The sequence below is a fragment of the Rissa tridactyla genome, chromosome 1, assembly GCF_028500815.1.
Source record: "Rissa tridactyla isolate bRisTri1 chromosome 1, bRisTri1.patW.cur.20221130, whole genome shotgun sequence".
NCBI lineage: Eukaryota > Metazoa > Chordata > Aves > Charadriiformes > Laridae > Rissa > Rissa tridactyla.
Genome location: NC_071466.1, coordinates 1,725,285 through 1,744,217, shown reverse-complemented (window position 1 = coordinate 1,744,217; position 18,933 = coordinate 1,725,285). Strand labels below are relative to the sequence as shown.

Genomic DNA, 18,933 nt, shown 5'->3' with positions numbered 1-18,933 from the left:
CTGGAAGAAGGATAAACCAGGCTGGTCACAACAGGAGAGGTTACGACAATCGGTGCTTTTGCGAAAATGCAGATTGCCTAAAGGGGTTTCAAAGTACAATTTTCAGGACAATAATCCAAAACCCAGTCTTCTCACTCACTTTTGGTCTCCACTGCTTTATAGAAGAGGGAGTGCAGGCAATTTGCGGTTAGGGAAAAGTCTATGGGATTCAGACCTTTGTTCTAATTTCCATTTGGTTTGGGTTCAAAGAGTCTAGAAACAGCAGGTAACCTTCTCTCTTGCTGCTCAGACTGTGCAACACCACTAAAATAAAAGCCTCAGCAGAGCCAGATCTGTTGGCAAGACAATTCTGTAGATTGATGTTTCACTCGCTCATTTTTCATCAGAGACACAGATCATTATTCTGTCAGCCTTGATTTTCGCACCACCTGCACCCTGTTAGCTGTCGTTCTCCAGGTTCGGCTTCATCCCAGCATGTTTCGCATTGTTCTGCCATCAGTCCTCAAGGATATTTATGTCTCCAGAAGAGAAGAGTGAACTTTAAGCAAGTTTTTTCTGTCCCCATAGCTTTCCTCCGACGGTGACGCTCTGACCTGTTCCAGACCTGCTCTCAGGGGGTACCAAAAGCTTTTGCAGAGCAACTGACAACTTTATACTTTCAAACACCAGTATGCTCATGAATTACCCAGTGTCTCGCGAGACTGTGGTCATACGCCACTGTAATAAACTATTCCGCACTATCACAGAAGAAATACAGCTCTGATTCCATGCCCTGAGATAAGTTCCCTCTCTGCTTTGTCTTTGTGAAAAAGTATAAAGTCTCTTTCCAAAGTTACCGTCACAATTAAAAAAGATCCTCCAGCTTAAAAAATACCTTTTAAATAGCATTGCACAGGTTCTGTCCTGTGCTGCGTAAGAACTCCCCTGATATTCATTAATAACATTTTACATTGAAAAAAAAAGAAAAGAAAAAGCAAAAAAGGAAAGAAGATCACAATACTACTACATACTTTTCTTTGTAGAGGACTTTGTATCTTCACTCTAGAGCAAAAAGGACTCTCAATCACAGTCTCAAAGCTTTCAGGGCTGACGAAAGCGTTTCCTAAGATAACAGTGACTCTTTCTACTAATGAGATGGAAGAATGAAAATTCCTCTTTCCCTCTTTCAGTGCCTCAGCAAGTTGCAAGCCCTGCTCTGCCACACTTCATTCCTTCCCCCTACCAAACTCCCGATGAGGACGAAGGACCCCCAGGCTTTGAAAAGCAAACGCTGCCAAGGCCCGTGTTCCCTAGTACCCAGGGTACCCTGCCTTCTGCTTGAAGCCAAATTATATCCTCGCCGCTGGGGAACATAACCGCCCTGCCCTCCCCATGCCTTCCGCAGCTTGCTCCTGCTCCTGCACGACTCCTGCTGCAGCTGGCGGTGAACCGGCTATCCGCATGGCCGCTAGCCTGGCCCCCAAAAAAGACCTGGCTCTACCTACCTGTATTCCCAAACCAGATGACTGCACAGATGCATGGACATCTGTGCGGGATACAAGGGCGGTGGAAAGGAGGAGGGAATAACCAGGGAGGGATGGCAGGAGACAGACTGCAAAGCGGCGTATTTCAGCCATAGGATCTGACGCTGTACAGCTCTGCAAGGAATCTCCCTCAAGTCTGGGCCACCCTCGAGCATCAGGAACCAAACGGAGACACGATCCACACCTTGTCACTGTGGGACACTGCGTCCAGCAATATACTTTGTCCTTGACAATGTGAATACGTCTGGGTCACAAGCACTGCAGAACACGTGAAGACAAACGTGGCAGCAGATTTTTTCTAACAAAACTACAACAAGACCCTGAGACACGAACTGTGGAGGAGCATAACCTGAGAAGCTCCCAACAAGTGAGAATATGTACCTCCCCCAGTCCTATTCTCCTCCTGAGGTACCTGCTACTGGCCACCGCTGCAGACAGGATCCGTGGCTAGGAAGGCTCTTCATTGGACATAAGTGCTCTTCTCTCGCGCTTATTTAATGCGGTCTGATCACGGAAGTCAGAAATCTTGACAGGGTCCTTATCATAAGTGTGATGGAGGTGAAATTTCTTGGTACTTCGACCTGCACTTACGGATTACACAATAATGTCTTCTTTTATTATTTTAAAAATACAAAATATAAAATGACACTGTACTTTACTTTGGCCTGAAGATTTTAATGCTTATTGCATGACTTCAAAAAACCAAATTTGGGTAACTCAGCAGGGAACTGTCTGGAAAACAAGATAGGAAAACTGTTATTCAACATAGACACCTTCCAGCAAAAACGTCAGGGCTCTTAGGGGGATGGTTCCAGAATGCCATTTTTAAAAATTTGACGGATCGACCTCCCTTCCAGCCGTTCTGAAAACCTGAGTTTTCAGCACATCGGAAAAAGTGTGAGACCAAGTAAAAAGAAAAGCCTGCTTGGAGAATTTCAAGCGACTCCTGAAGAGAGAGGCAGTAGGAGTCTGGGGAAGAGACGGGACCTGCTGGGGCACAGGAGCTCTGCCTGGCCCACCAGAGAAGGGGGGACACTACGGGCAGCATAGATGAGCGTGCCAAGAGTTCCATGTTTGCAAGCCTTTCTTCCCCACTCTCTTCTACTGGTAAACAGAGAAAACCTGTGTTTTAAGACTGCTGGTTGTGTAGCTTTTCGAAAGGAAAGAACGGCAGATGTCTGACCCCATTCGGAGCAGATCTGCTGGCAGAGGGGATGCTGGAGCCCTGACCCGGGAGGAGAACTCTGGAGCCCAGTCCCACGGGAGCGCAGGTGAAAGCTCTACCCTTAAGAATTTGTACGCAGTGACCAGGAAGGGTAGAAGAGGCATTGAGCCCTGCAATTATGACAGCCCGTATCTGGCAAACAAAATCTGCAGCCATGCGAACACTGATAGATGCATCCTGATGAGAGAAGCCCCGCTGGATCTCATAGGACTATTTTCAGATGCTCTTGTACAAGAGTTGCTTTGTAAGCAAGTTACTCATGCTTTAATCTTTCCAGGCTCAACCTTCAAATATAAAGCCAAGCACTAATGGGGCTGAGAAAGATCTCAACAGAGGGAAGAAGTTTATTGTGTCCACAAGTCACTAATTGCTACTGCTGCGGCCACAGAAAGACTGCATAATACTCTGTGGACTTCCCTCCTCACCATAAACTGTGCTATATGTGCGTGACCATCCCTGTTGGAGCACCACAAAGTGTTTTAAAACCGAGACGTCTCATCTCCCTTGCCTGACCAATAGTATTAAATGCGGCAGTTTGGATGAAAAGGTAATTGCTGCAGCACACGTTCATCCAGCTCCTCGCTGCCCAAAGAGCTGGGCTGGGAGGCACGGCACGCCAGAGGACAGATTTAGAAAGACTTTGATTCATTGGAGAGATGAGCCCAAACCAACCGGACAGAGTTCACAGCAGGACATGTAGCGAGGAGAAATGCTAAGCACAATTACGGAGTGGCACATATCTGGTGGGGTAACGGTGTCAAAGAAAGGATTCACTGGGAGAAGATGACAAATTGCATCACGGTGACCAGGCCACTCAGACAATGCCAAAAAAGGCGAGGGCACGCTGGGATGTGTTAGCAAACGCCGACATGTAACTGCTCCAGCCTCCTCGGCACTGCCAGTCCCCCGCGGTGAAGCGGTGCTCACTCTTCTCTGGTGCACTTCAGAAGAAACGTAGCCAAACAGGGGACTCCGGAGTGGGACAACCTGGACCGAACAGCACGAACTACAGGCAAGAAAACCACCAGGCTGAACGTGAAAAGGCCACTGTAGAGAGGATGACATCGGCAAAGAACATGTCGGTTATATACTGGGGGAAAACCACTTTCTACTATATGAGAGTTAAGTACTGGAATGGGCTACGTAGGGCAGCTTTATTGCAGATTTACAATAACACATAATCAGTTAACGAACAGGGTTATATGCTAAGGCTGCCTGTGACAGCAGAGCAGAACTGAACGGCTTGGAGATCCTCTCCAGTTCTAGGTGCCGTGTTCTCCCCAAAACAACAGTGACAGGCATTTACGTGGGTGTCTTTCTGTTTTAAAAACCTTCCAATACAAATACAATTAGAAGAATCAGCTTTTCAGACTTCCACGCAGCTTAGGATAATAAATATGGGAAGAGCCAGAAATTCAAACTTAGATCTTAATTCCTGAGCTCCCCAAATCTGCAGGTCCCAATGATCTCAGCAGAAAGCGTTGGTGCCCTGCCCTGAACTAAGTGTCTTGCAGCCAGCTCCTGATGTACAAACGTGCTCCAGAAGAGAAAATATATGCTGCAAGACAAGGAGAGTCAGACTGACAAAAAAAGCACATATGAATGCTTCTCATTTCAATCTCATTACTTTACCTGATATAATAGCTCTTTTCTTTTTGCAACAAAACCACTCTTTTTGCTAAAAAAAATCTTGATTAAAACCAACTCTGAGGCTAGGCTGAAATTCACTCTACGTCTTCAGGGGAAGAAACTCCCCGCTATAGGAAAGTCAGCGTACTAAGGGCATGACAGTTTGCCCTTTCCCGCGGAAGCCACCGGCTGGAATCCAGAACAGCTGCAAACCCAAGTTCAGCAGCAAAACTGCCAGACCACGAGAACAGATGTTCTTACCGTATCAGTAAAATACTGTGGGTTTAAAACATGAGAAAGAAGAGAGTTACGGGAAGGGGAATTCTCCAACACCAACAACTGCAGAAAGAGTCCCGTATGTGGCAAGAAATCCCTGCTTTCCTGAGGATAACATCAGGAATGGAAAAGAAAAGAAGCAAAACTCCCAAATACTGTCTTAACTTCTTGCAAGGTAAAGGCAGACTGAAGGCAGAGACACGGTGGCTGTACAGCAGGAATTGCGGCTGTGAATCCCGATTAGCTGAGAACCGGCAACATTTGCTCTTCCCGGCCTGACAGCGCTCCCAGCTCAACACCCGGAGACGGAGTCTGGGCTCTCTCATCTCTGATACCTCTCACGCCTGCCCAGAAGAAGCAGGTGTCCTCCCCGCGCCCAGAGGACAATTCCTCCTCTGGGTTCCTCATTCGCACTGAGGAGCAGGAGGGGATACGATCAAAGCCCGACCAGATGAATGACGTCACCACAGCCCAGCAGATCCAGCGGCTGGGTACCAGGGAACAGAACGCAGTTACCTGGGATCGGCACAAGCCAAAAAGCAGTCCTGAGGAGCCGCTCGTGTGAAGGAATCGGTGGCTTTACCAGAAATTTTGATGACAAACAGGATGCGAGCGTGTTTGCCGAGGTAATCTTAGCCATGATGTTATTCACCATCTGTCTACACAGCCCTTACGGCTTCGAGGTCTGCCTCAGGGTCCCCACTGTGGCCTTGAGTCACTTCGTAGAACTTGCCTCAGTTTCCCCATCTGTCATACTACTCTCAGCTGAAGCTGCAGTTATACCTCATGCTCGTGAAACGCTTTTAAACCAGTGTTATTCCATTCCTTTACTTCACATATTTTTATAGCAAAAGCTAAAGTTTTTATCTGCCTACTGGTACATGTCAAGGACACAAAAAATAAAAAGCTTGCAAAGAAAACTGAACTTTACCACTGAACTTTCAGGCTAGGACTAAAATGTATTTCAGAATGCTAATGAGGGCTTTATCTAAACATTAATCATTAAAAAGAATTACGCAGAACGGGGCCTTCCAACACGGTACACAGTGTTTAATGTTGCATGAATGTGCACAGTAACCGCTCTGAGCAGCGAGGAAGGCACTGATGCAGGGCATCGCCTCCTGTGAAAAAGATTCGTGCAGGGCGGTCTGTGGAAGCGCATACTAAAGTTCAAAATCAGCACAATGCATCCCAAATCCAGCAATTACTCCAACGCCAGCACTGCTGAAGGCACCCGGTGCTCCTGAGAGAGCGGATGGGGAGGGCGGCAGCCCGAGGTTCAGGGAGGCGTTTGGAGCGAAGTCGCACAGACTGTACAGCACTGTTAGAGAACAAAACCACTCTGTTCGCTGTTTATAGGAAGAAGGCAGCGCTATTCTCCACTCCCCAGCTCACCATCAAATGTACACACACGAAGCTGCTTGCTGGTCCATCTCTTGATGAGGGATTGGGTTTTAGGCGTTTTGGGCCACCCACAGAAAGATGGACTGTGGGGACAAAAGAAACATTCACACGGAATTAAGAAAGGGGCAAGAGCAGTCTCTTCACTCACCGTGGTCTCCTGAAAGCCAAGCCGTACTGCTGGCAAGCCAGGCCAACTGTTGGGGTGTAGACGATGGGCATGAATCTCTCGATGTCGGAGGTCAGCACTCGATAAAAAAGCTTCTCATTCCTGTCTTGCAATGTCATAAGAACAATGTACCTTAGAAGTAAAATGGAAGAGATGTATATCAGTATTTATGGATGTTGGCAGACTCACAAAAAGCAGTAGCTGGCTCGCTCCATTCTCCCAAGCTCCGATACTCCTCAGTTCTACACCATGAGCAGATCCTTGGAGCAAAACTTCCCAGAGGACCTGACGGGCTCCACCGCCCTCACCGAGAGCTCCCAGAGACTCGGTAGAGCTGGGAGTCAGACCCACGCGTACCCTCAGGGCTTCACAAGCTGCATTGGAAACAACTGTAATGGAAAAGGTCAAAAGCACAATTCGGGGCTACCTGGGACAGAGCGGGACATCATCTTTACTATCAGAATTTATTACGCAATCTAGAAGATGAAATATGCATATATGCAAATGTTAATATGCACATTTCAAAGCACTGTCTTTCCTAAAGTATTTCTACAAAACCTCTCTCTCCATTCTCCTGCATTCTCAAGTGCTTGATCACTAAAACCTGAAGGACAGTTAAATTACATCTTTGAAAAAAAAAAAGACAAACGCATTAGTTCAGAAAATGGAAATGTTAAATCGACTTTGTATTATTAGTGTTGCCCAGACTTACACGTGCAGCACCAGGTTTATGTGAGCACTTAGTGACCTCGCATGTGTTACATTTCTCCAAAGATTTTTCTTTCTTGAAAACGCTTCATTGGCTAAGACTGAAGTTGTCAGCTTGAAGCCAGAAAATTGAAAAGCTCAAAAAGCGAAGAGAGACTGCAAACGACGTTCTGTCTGAGAAACTTGTATGACCATAAGGACAGACTCCCTTCCGTGTTCTGCACCCAATCTCGCAGCGCGGCTTCGGAAAGGCATCACGCACCGCCAACAATACGTAATTCGCGAGATCAGCCCGGGCCTTTGTGACAGAGAAAAACCAATGCAATCTCTCCACAGGGGATGAGTCCTGCTGCCACAGCCCCCAGATCAACGGCAGCCGAGACAGATGGAGATGCAAACCCTACCACGCGACACATCGGGAGCCAAACACCACCTCGCATCAGTAACCCTGATGAACAATACTGGATGCAAGGGAAGCTCAGGAGCAGAAAGATTAGTCAACACTCATCATCGCTTCTGGTATTTTTACTTTTTTCCTATCGGCAGGCAGGTTCTTCCTGTTCTTCCAGCCAGCACTTTAGAGAACGTATTGCTGGGCACACAGACAGGCACGAGTAGTCCGTGTGCTCACCCCAGCGCTCTGCCCTTCCGTCTGCGCTTGTGCCCAAAGTGCAGCGAATCGCCAGGCTCGTACCAGAGCTCTCCACAACGCGGTGGAGAAAGGGGCAGTACCGGCGCTGTCTTGGAACTGGGATGGCACGTAACTGAGGTGAAGGCAGACAGGCCAGAATAAACACTCCTGGTGCCGGAGAGAATGGACAGCTGGAAAAAGTGACTGAGGGAAACCTGTGTGCTTTGAAGCAGGATTCTCAAGTCTTTCTGGGGGCTTTAAAGAACTGAAAATTAAAGGGGGAGAGGGGAGGAAATAAGATGGTTTTGACATACTTGTCTAGATCGTTAGACTTGTTCTCGAAGTTTTTCATCACGCGGAGGACTTGAACATCTTGGCTCAAGAAGCAAGGAGGAAGGAGGCCATGAATTCCCAGCTGCAGCCTCTCTTCAAGCGTAAAAGCCATTCCCTGGGAAAAAAAGAGGAAGGCACGTTCAAACGGCAGGATAACCAAGAGGAAAGCAAGCAACAGCATGCGGCCCCCGAGGCCCTGGAGGCAGTCCTCTCCCGCGGGGACCGTGGGGCTCAGACCACCCAGACCCTGCAGCTTCTGCATTAGCAGTCCCAGCACCAGCAGGGCTTTGATGATTCACACCCTTTTGCCATTTGAATTTGGTTGGTGTCTAAAGTGTATACGACTTTATAGTGTACACATTCTTAGGGTTTCTTTCACTTCATGCTTTTCTTATATTACTGTGTTAGCTCACGCCTACAAGCTTCAATGGCCCTCCTGAAAGCCCAGCTCTCACAGTCCTTTACAAATCACATAACAGGTTTAGAATCATAAAATCATAGAATCATTTAGGACGGAAAAGACCTTTAAGATCATCAAGTCCAACCATCAACCTAACACTGCCAAGTTGCCACACCTCCAGGGATGGTGATTCCACCACTGCCCTGGGCAGCCTGGTCCAATGCTTGATGACCCCTTTCATGAAGAAATTTTTCCTAATATCCATCCTAAACCTCCCCTGGTGCAACTTGAGGCTGTTTCCTCTTGTCCTATTGCCTGTTCCTTGGGAGAAGAGACCGACCCCCCCGGCTACCCCCTCCTTTCAGGGAGCTGCAGAGAGCGAGAAGGTCTCCCCTCAGCCTCCTCTTCTCCAGGCTGAACACCCCCAGCTCCCTCAGCCGCTCCTCACCAGACTTGTGCTCCAGACGCCTCACCAGCTCCGTTGCCCTTCTCTGGACACGCTCCAGCACCTCAATGTCTTTCTTGGTGTGAGGGGCCCAAACCTGGACACAGCCCTCGAGGTGGGGCCTCGCCAGTGCCCAGGGCAGGGGGACGGTCACTGCCCCAGTCCTGCTGGCCACACTGTTGCTGACACAGGCCAGGCTGCTCTTGGCCTTCTCGGCCACCTGGGCACACTGCTGGCTCATATTCAGCCGGCTGTTGACCAGCACCCCCAGGTCCTTTTCCACCAGGCAGCTCTCCAGCCACTCTGCCCCAAGCCTGTAGCATCCATGGGGTTGGTGTGACCCAAGTGCAGGACCCGGCACTTGGCCTTATTAAACCTCATACAGTTGGCCTTGGCCCATTGATCCAGCCTGTCCAGATCCTTCTGCAAAGCCTTCCTACTCTCAAGCAGATCGACTCTCCTGTCCAACTTGCTGTCATCTGTGAATTTACTGAAGTACACTCCATCCCCTCATCCAGATCATTGATAAAGATATTAAACACAACTGGCCCCAGTACTGAGCCCTGGGGAACACCACTTGTGACCAGCCACCAACTGGATTTAACTCCATTCACCACCGCTCTGTGGGCCCAGCCTTCCAGCCGTTTTTTTACCCAGCGAAGTGTACGCCCATCCAAGCCATGAGTAGCCAGTTAGGCTTTACTCAAGTCTAGGTAGACAACACCCACAGCCTTCCCCTCATCCACTAAGTGGGTCACCTTGTCATAGAAGGAGATCGGGTTGGTCAAGCAGGACCTGCCTTTCATAAACCCATGTTGACTGGGCCTGATCTCCTGGTTGTCCTGGATGTGCCATGTGATGGCACTCAGGATGATCTGCTCCATAACCTTCCATGTGCTTTAGGCACATCTCCATAACCTTCCATGTGCTTTAGGCAACCCTGCTCTAGCAGGGGAGTTGGACTAGATGATCTCTAGAGGTCCCTTCCAACTCTGAAGATTCCGTGATTCCGTGATTCCCTGGCACTGAGGTGAGACTGACAGGCCTGCAATCCCCAGATCGTCGTTATGGCCCTTCTTGTAGATGGACGTCACATTTGCTAACCTGCAGATAATTTAGATTCGGATACTGAATAGTAAACCCAACTCATCAACTTCAGTTACTTTCTAGTCTTCCACCAGACACGATGTGTATTAACGGCGTACCAGCAGCACAGAAGACAGACATGACATGTAGGATGCTTTCCCAGTGCTAAACCTTTTTTTTTTTCATTCAAGGAGCACACAGAGTGCCATAGGTCTTATTAAGCAGTTGACACTGGCCCACGGCTGAAGCTCAATTACTAGATCGTATGGGATAACCCTGCTCTTAGGGGACAATTTCATCCTTCCTAGCAGAAGCCTGTGCGTGTCCTGCTCCTGTGCACACAGGGGCTGATGCTCCAGGCGACCAGCAGCTCCCTGTGCTGGACTCAGCCCGGTGACCAGCAATGGTAAATGCATTCTGCAGTCTGGGAAGAAGATTATAAAAGGTCTTAGTCCTTAATTAATGGGATTTCTGCTATGCTGATAGCAGATTAGACAGCAGGATAGAGGGAAACATTTTCAGTAGCGTCTAAGGAGCTTAAATCCTAATGAAAACTTCACCCATAACTAACCAACTGATTCATATTTTGATGAACAGTTGGCAGTAAAATATTCAAAACTGGTAATTATTGGACTACACCTACTCAAGCACACAGACAAATGCTTGACAAAATCTTAATGAGCAGCTTTATGACTACATAGCTTTTAAACTGCTATTTTCTTCCATGGATTTAGTGTTTCTCCAAGACAAATAACTGTTATTAATGTTGCACAAGAAAAACCGAGGACACATCTCGATGAACTTGGTTTTGGCAGCTTTCCTTCACCTCCTGTTGCTTGTTCCTGTCCCTGTGCCATCCCAACGGCTGTGCCAGCACAAGCATGAGTGCAGTCACATGGTTAATGAGGGAGAGGAAGTACCCGGATTAAAAATAACCAGGTCATTTGAGCTGAGAGCAGCTCCCCTGGCTGGTGATACGCCATAGATGGCTCTGCAGACACTGGCAAACCTGGGCGCAGCCGCTGGGGACATACGGCAGTGGGAACGGACCACTGGAAGAGCTGTAAGTCGCACGGATGGTGATGAAAATGTTTGTCAAACTTTCAGCAATGTCACATAGCCTGTAAAAGGACAGAGGAAAGGACTGAAACCGCTTCTCCTGTTTGCCAGATCCATGCCTCGTACACAGTGCGACTCCTTTATTACTGAGTTGTGCACTACTGCCAATTAAAAAAATAGTCTTTGTACATTTCAGAAAAGATATTCAGTCTCCAAGACGTCTGAGAAGAAAACAATCTTTATCCCACAAGCATTTTCATATTTTTTTCTGCTCTGCATCAGGATAGAGCCAAGTATTTTCCAAATCTTTGACGCAAGAACATGGCAGAGAGAAGTCGCTCCCCTTCCAGGCAGCAGATGAGGAGTCAAGGAGTTGCCCAGGAGGCAAGAACGGGCTGTCAAACCCAGGAATGGCATCGAGGTCTCTGCGGTCGTTGATGGATGTTGTACCCGGGACGTGGCTGGTTCTGCTGAAGCGCCTGACATTTCTCACCCAAATTTCCCCCCCGGACCTGAGAAGCCTTCCCCTAAATGAGCATCATAGCAGAACTGGTACATTCCCACAAGATAAAGTTTGAGTTCCCATGAGTCATCATTTTTTAATTTAAAAAACGCAACAAATCTACGTCAGAAAACTTGCAACCGTCTGTATTCTCCCGACTGGAGACTCCCGAAACACTAGACTGAGACCAACACTGGGATCAGCTCTGCGTCAGTATTTGGCTTTACACCGACAATATTGTATCATGGCAGGGAAAATACAGCTGCTGCGAATGTCAAAGCTTGTCTGCGATGTATGGCAAAAAAATAAAGCGCAACAATTTCAAAGCCTTTACTTCCTGCGACCTTTGAACATGGAGGACAGATAACGGGAGGCAGAAATATCTGGCAGTAAATACTCCCCTTTCTTGTCTAGAGTCACATCACAGGCTGGCCACAGACCTGACCCCGCTCATCCCCTGCAAGAGAAATAAAGCTCAGCAAAAAAAAGTAAACCAGTTCCAGTTCCTCTTCTAAAAGAGATAGAAAAGGCCGAAATGCAGTATCCTAGGCACCGCCACCCCCAACCACTAAAAGTCTTCTTGCAGTATTTTTTCCATAGGAAAAAAACCCCTTTCAGTTATTTTCCACCCACTAAGATCAGGAAAAGCTTCAATATTTCATTAAATGATCACACACAAAATACAAGAAAAAATTCTATATTTCAGCTCATTTCTCTTCAAAATAACACCATGACGCCTTACAGAAACAGCACTCTGCACCCCCACTAGTATCCCCCTTTCTTTTCCCAGTGGGTTGGGCTCTACCCGGCTGCCATCTCCAACAGCCCTGCGCGGCCAGGAGCATCCAGCTTCCCTTCACCCAGGGGCGGCGTGAGAGCTCTGACGGGACCACAGCTGCCACCAAGGTGCAGCACTTCTATTCGGACACTGGCCCTTCAGATCTGCTGGGTTGTTTTTCCTTTTCAGGAGGAACTCACCAGGCTGCAAAGCGCTCAGCAGTGCGCGGGGAAACCTCCTGAGGTGGTACTGGGAGTTAATGTAAGCATTAATAAGATAAGACTGAAGAGGGTCAAAAGGGAGCGTGGGGTTGTAGAGCGGTTTGTGTGTGTTAACTTGGGCTGGGAGGGACGTTCTTGCACACGATTCTGCTCGGCGCTTAATTTCTGGGTAGTTTTTAGGTCTGCTGAGCGCCAGGAGCCCAGCCCCCAGTGCCAACTCACCGTTTCAAGACACGGCAAATGCAAGACTCTGAACTTGAATTTTAAGCAATTTGGAGATCTGCGCGCATGAATGCATGTTTTTGGATTGCAAGAGCAGATTAAGCTGTTTAAACACAGCCAGAGCTGTGCTGTTACCAGTCCAAGGGAAGCATGGTCAGGCTGACATACGGCATCTCCAGCTCACTGCATGTACCGCACCTGAATGAGTTAAACCAGTCTAAGCATCTTCATACTGGAGCAATTGCAACCACGCGTGATGAAGAAGCCGCCGCCCTCACAACCAGTTAAATCTCCAAACCACTTTTAAGGACGGAGGTGGTCCATCAGCGAGCGGCTCTGCGGCAGGGTTGGGAGCGGAGCAGAAATTGCCTGCCCTAACTTTCTGCTTTCTGAAGTTTCTCGGAAGGTCTCGGAGTAGGACCCCTGGGTGAAGCGGTTACATTCACTGAAACAGCACAGCGTGAAATGAGTTTGGAAACACATTCTGCCCCAGATCAAAAGCTGGAATTCACTGAGGTATTGCTATGTTTAAGATTAAAGCTTTTAGGGTCGGGGTTTTTTTTATTAAGGCTGCCTGAAAGCCATATTGTGCCACGCTTTTTCTGGTCGTGAAAGGTCTAATGATTAGACGGTGAGCCACAGCCCTGCAGGGCTGAAGCCAGGTGCTCCGATTCATTTCTAAATGTGTGGGAAATGAGCTGGCACGGAGAGGGCAGATGCTATGTCACCACCCAAAAACAAAGGCAAAAATATCAGCTGCCCACAAGGCTTCACGCTACGTCGGGGCTAAGCGAGGGGGTTTTGTTCTGAAAAAGGCTTGCTGCAAAGAACCTCAAATGCTGCTGTTTTCTTATCGCTGACAGCACCAGGTCTGTTGTGTGGCAGCTCCCTCTTTGCAGCTCAAGCCCATAAAAGCACTTATTTCCGAAACTGAGGGGCGAAGCCAATTCACAGATAACGATTACTTTTAGCAGTGCGGTGAGAAGGGGGCGTTTCCCTCGGGGACGAATACAAGCAGGGGGGATGCTAGCATGGCTTACCCTTATAATGTACTTCTTACAGATCATACTTGCATAGGTGGGAACAAAGGCACAGAGCGGTAGTTCCCAGGGTACCAGGAAGCTGTTGTTAAGGCAATGGGGGCTTAATCCAGAGCTGGTTACCTAGTGCAGAACATGCAGAGTCCGCTGCGGCTCAGACCACCTCCAGATGCTCAGCATCTTTTTGGAGCAAAGTCTTGGCTTACTGCATTTTTCCGTATCTCTAGAGTGCAATTAGTAGCCAGGGAGGGCTGTGGGGTGGCCCAGATGGCCACACCAAGGGCTTTATGTAGTTTGTAGAGTCCCAGGCCATTGACCTCCGCGACGCCGGGACTCAAGCTGTGGGTCTCAGGCAGCCTCTGGGACCACAGTCCCCAACCCACGCAACTGCAAGCTGGCCTGGCAGTCCCTGAGCCGAGCAAACAAGGGTGAGTGAACATCTCCCAACCCTTCAGAAAGAGTCCCGGGAACAGGGAACTTCGCAGTCTGATAAGAGCAGAGAAGGGGGGAAATACAGACACGCAGGGATACCACTGCCGGCAGCAAGAGCAGGCACGGCTGATCCGCTTGGGAAGTCCTAATAGCCAGGCAAGTCCTAACAGTCTAGGGAAGTCCTAATAGTCAGGCAACTTCATAAGCTTATTCCATACAGATTTTTCCTGTAATGTGTTTTCCATAGATACTTGCACCTGTCCAGTTTTACAGCCGGGATGTACCTTGATTATCTGCAAGCCAAGTTCCTCCCATAAGAGGTCAGCACCAGAAGCTAAACTAATCCCCCCTGAGACGGCATGCAGGGGCTGGGGAGCAGAGAGCAATGGCAGAAAACATTAATTTTCTACACTGTGAACGATTTCTCTACAAAGGTCAGATCCTGCTGTGGCCTCCTCAGCTCCGTCTGACTTGACAACCCTCTTCAGCGCTCCTTCTCAGCTACTCAAGCTCCTCTTGCTGGTGGGGATGGACTGCCATGGAGCCTGTCCTGCACCACATCCCACCCTGGAAAAGCTGTATGGAAAATACTATTTGCATAAAAAGAGGGAAGAAGGCACATGGTAGGGGTAATCCTTTAATTTCTCATTTTAAATGTCTTGCAGCTTCTTCTTACCTTTAATTTGTATGTGTGTGTGCTTGGAAAAAAAACAAAGCCATGATGCTCTGGGGCATGGGGAAGACACCGTTCAGCGCGTCTTCTCTGAAACCTGGAGAGAAGATCCCCCTCTGTGCTGTCTCGGCAGTTGTTACTGGGCAAGCCTTGTGCTGACCATGATTTCCAAACTCTCCTCACAGTGTCCAGGTCTCTTTCTGGGTTCAAAGTCACCAGCTGAAAAAATCCCACACTCTTGGCCATCCCCTTTGTTACAAAGTGATATAATTGTGGATTTCTGCCCCTTTCATATCGTTGTTCCTTCCTCTCCCACAGAGCCTGGGAACGCTAAAAAAACCTCCAAGACAAAGATAATTAAGCAACTCAACTTCATGCTCGTTTCAGTTCCTGGGGAACCATCTTTAATGAGGTCCACTAATTCAATTACAACATAAGTTGTCCCTAGTACTAATGAGGCTCTACCAGTAACTGTTTTGCTTTGTGCAAGTAACTTCCTTTCACTGGATTAGAGGGACATATTTCCATTATTCTTCCCATTTCTACCTTGTCTCACAACAGCAACTTTTGATTCACACCAATGTACGAGTGAGCAGAACTGGAACACGACAAAGTCCCCGTGCCAGCACACTTCCCCATCAGGGACCTGATCCTGCACGGTTTATCTCACAGGAGTAAGTGCTCTCCTGACGAGGGCATCCCTGACGGGTACGGGACGGGCAACACGTGGCAGGGTCACGGGCAAGAAGAAGCAAAGCCATGCTGTTCCTACAGGTTACAGGAGGTTTACTTCAATAAACAAAACTCATGAGCCAAATCCCTTCAGGGTTCTCTTCAATAATCCACAGGAAGAGCTTCAGTGCAAATCTCAAGCCCCGCACTGTGATTTCAGGCTGCAGGGGTACAGCTCTGTGCCGAATTTAGCAGGGAACTCGTTAGGATTTCCCACAGTTTGCCAGCCTCCAGGGCAGCAATCTCTCCTCCACAGAAAAATAATAATCCATATGCTAGAAATTATACGGGTTTTGACTTCAAACAAGATGCTGGTGCGTTGAGAAAAACAGATTTTTAAAGCTGAGCGAGACAAACTTCCCCAAAGAACAGCTGGTTTGGCAGGCTGGCTTTGCGAAGGACCTGGGAACTTTGCAGATAGTTAAAAACAGCACAATTGTTCTGTTGATAGGAAAGGTGGAGATAGACAATTAATGCCAAGTAAGAGGTGATAACATACAGCTGTTTTTTTAAGAAACTCAAGTTTTGGGACAAATGCAATGCCTTGCTTCTTCCCACAAAAGCGATATTAAGATTCTTATGGAATTCTAGCCAAGTTAATGGGAATATTTCTTTGGCTTTGGTGAGAAATAGATCAGGCTGACATTTCTCTTGATTTTGACTAGATTCACAAATGTCTTAACATGCGTGAAGCGTCTAAATACAAGCTTCAGTGTCTTTCAGTAAAGGAGAAGAGGAAGATCACTGCACGGAGAACAGGACTGCCATGCTACAGAAAAGCTTGGTGTCACGGGGCAAAAAACAGAGAAATCCTGAGAAATTATTAGAATCAATAGAGCAGCACAGAGTCCTAAATGGGGTGGGACGCGTGGTGCATCCATACACGCAAGCAACAGAACGAAAGGCTGTTCATGCCCGGATGAGCCTGAAACAAGAAGTACTTGCTGGTTGCCTCTTCACGTATAAAAAAATACTCGGTAGAGAAGGGAGGTCGGATGGAGCAAGCAGCAATGAGGACATCAGGTCTTGTGCTACAGCCAAGCGCACGGGCAGATTCCTGAGTCAAACCCCAAATTCTCAGCCCCCTATCAAAAATACCCCAAGGCCAGGCTGGACGGGGCTGGGAGCAGCCTGGGCTGGTGGGAGGTGTCCCTGCCCAGGGCAGGGGGTGGCACTAGATGGGCATTAAGGTCCCTTCCAACCCAAACCGTTCTGTGATTCTGTGATTCTATGATCTTGGCACGCAGATCCCAGGCCCTCCTGACTCCCAAGAAAATGAAGACACCCTGGTGTCTCCTCTACATGATTCCCAGGCTCCCTGTGTGATTCCACATCTGTTTCACACCTACCACTGGCACATCTTTTTATGCTAGCTAGAGAGTGAAATGAGCTAGTCCAGGGTAGAAACGAGAAGCTCGTAGCCCACGCGTGGGGGATGCTATTATTTCACCTCATGGGGAGAGGGAGCAGAGTAAAATTGGTTTCTGCGGGAGGCTTGCCAAGCAAAAAACACAGTATTTCTGTCAGATTATGGCAGTTTCCATGATGCTGCAGACATACATTTCTCCCAAATACGATGTTTTTCCTAGACAGGAAGAATTCAGCACAAATTACAACGCTTGCATTCCTAAGTCTATGAAAACCAGCCCTCATCCTCAATTTGAACAAGGAAGTATGTCTGAGAAGAAAGATCAAGGCAATTTTAAGGTTTAAATGTGATCCAAAACATTAAGAGAATACGGTTTTAAAAGCCAGCTTTACAGTGTCTGGAAACCTCTCCCATTGTACAGGCAGCCGGTCATGTGAATTGTGGTTGCATATAATTTGGGTTCAGTGCTATAGAGAGCACTAATTTCCTTTTGAGGTTCCAGCAAATTACATAAAATGAGGCTTGTGCACTTACTGCTCGCACGCAAACTGCATCACGCTGGGGGTTTGGAGGGTGGGAGTCTCTCCGCAATTTGTATCTCATTTGTTATCGACACTCCAGCAAACGAGGTTGCCCCAAATGTAGGTTGGAGCTGGATTACACCCCACGGATGATTGCTGATGGGTGTATTTGGTTGAAGACCACTGAAAAGCACTACCTAAACCATAGAACTAGCTGTTTCACAAGACGATCACTTGGATGGAAGCTTAATCTCAATGAACCAAGACTAGATTTGCTACTGACTTTACCAGAGATGCTTTCTCCGCTGTGCCATTCGTACATCCTTGTATGCCTCTTCCATCAAAGCTCTGCAGAAAGGAACCATCAGCAGCAGTTTCTTGAGCAGCACCAGATGCTCTCTGCCCATTCCCATCTAATCCGGGACAAGCAGGCTTGGCTTCTCAACCACAATTTTGATAGCTGTTTAATGAGATGTAGCATATGCTTCAGAGCACTACGGGCCATTTGAGATGCTTACAACACACTCATGTACCCCCCCAGATAAAAGATTCTACAGAAAGGCAATCTTTTCCTTTAAAAAGTAGAAATATGAGAAATAAAGAAGGCTCTAAATAAGAAATCTGTCATCTCAGTAAAACAAATGCACTAGAAAAAACACCACTAAGCTCTCCTCCAATAGAACTACCACTTGAAGACAACTAAGCATGCAGGTAAACACAGAGCATCCCACAGGAATTCTGCGTGAGTCCCCATTTCCCGTTTGAGTAATTCGCACCGCTTCTGTTCTTCCCGCACTGCTTCTGCACGCCATCCACCCTGCGAGGTGGCTGATGGACTTCACAGAACCATAGAACCATAGGGTCGGAAGGGCCCTCTGGAGATCAGCCAGTCCAACCCCCTGCCAGAGCAGGGTCACCCAGAGCAGGTGGCACAGGAACGCCTCCAGGCGGGTTTGGAATGTCTCCAGAGACGGAGACTCCACCACCTCTCTGGGCAGCCTGTGCCAGGGCTCTGCCACCCTCACAGCAAAGAAGTTCCTCCTCACGTTGAGGTGGAACTTCCTATGCTCAAGTTTGTGCCTGTTACCTCTTGTCCTGTCCCTGGGCACCACTGAAAAGAGCCTGGCCCCATCCTCCTGACACCCACCCTTTCAGTATTTAGAAGTGTTGATAAGATCCCCCCTCAGTCATCTTTTTTCCAGACTGAAGAGACCCAAATCCCTCAGCTTTTCCTCATGAGAGAGGTGTTCCAGTCCCCTCAGCATCTCAGTAGCCCTTTGCTGTCCCCTCTCCAGCAGTTCCCTGTCCCTCTGGAACTGGGGAGCCCAGAACTGGACCCAGCACTCCAGGTGTGGCCTCACCAAGGCAGAGCAGAGGGGGAGGATGACCTCCCTCCACCTGCTGGCCACACTCTTCTTGATGTACCCCAGGATGCCATTGGCCTTCTTGGCCACGAGGGCACATTGCTGGCTCATGGGCATCCTGTTGTCCCCCAGGACTCCACAGAGCTGCTCTCCAGCAGGTCAGCCCCAACCTGTCCTGGTGCAGGGGGTTATTC

The 18,933-nt window shown here is 48.2% G+C and overlaps 1 protein-coding gene across 1 annotated transcript in view; it reads right to left on the bottom strand.

Annotated features, from left to right (window-relative positions):
* Positions 1–18,933, bottom strand: part of ME3 (malic enzyme 3) — a 129,720-nt gene that overhangs the window by 53,570 nt on the left and 57,217 nt on the right. The window contains exons 2-3 of the mRNA XM_054211681.1: positions 7,877–8,010; positions 6,206–6,355 (exon numbers count right to left, since the gene is read on the bottom strand). Coding sequence (XP_054067656.1) covers positions 6,206–6,355; positions 7,877–8,010 — 284 coding nt within the window. The remainder of the gene's footprint in view (positions 1–6,205; positions 6,356–7,876; positions 8,011–18,933) is intronic.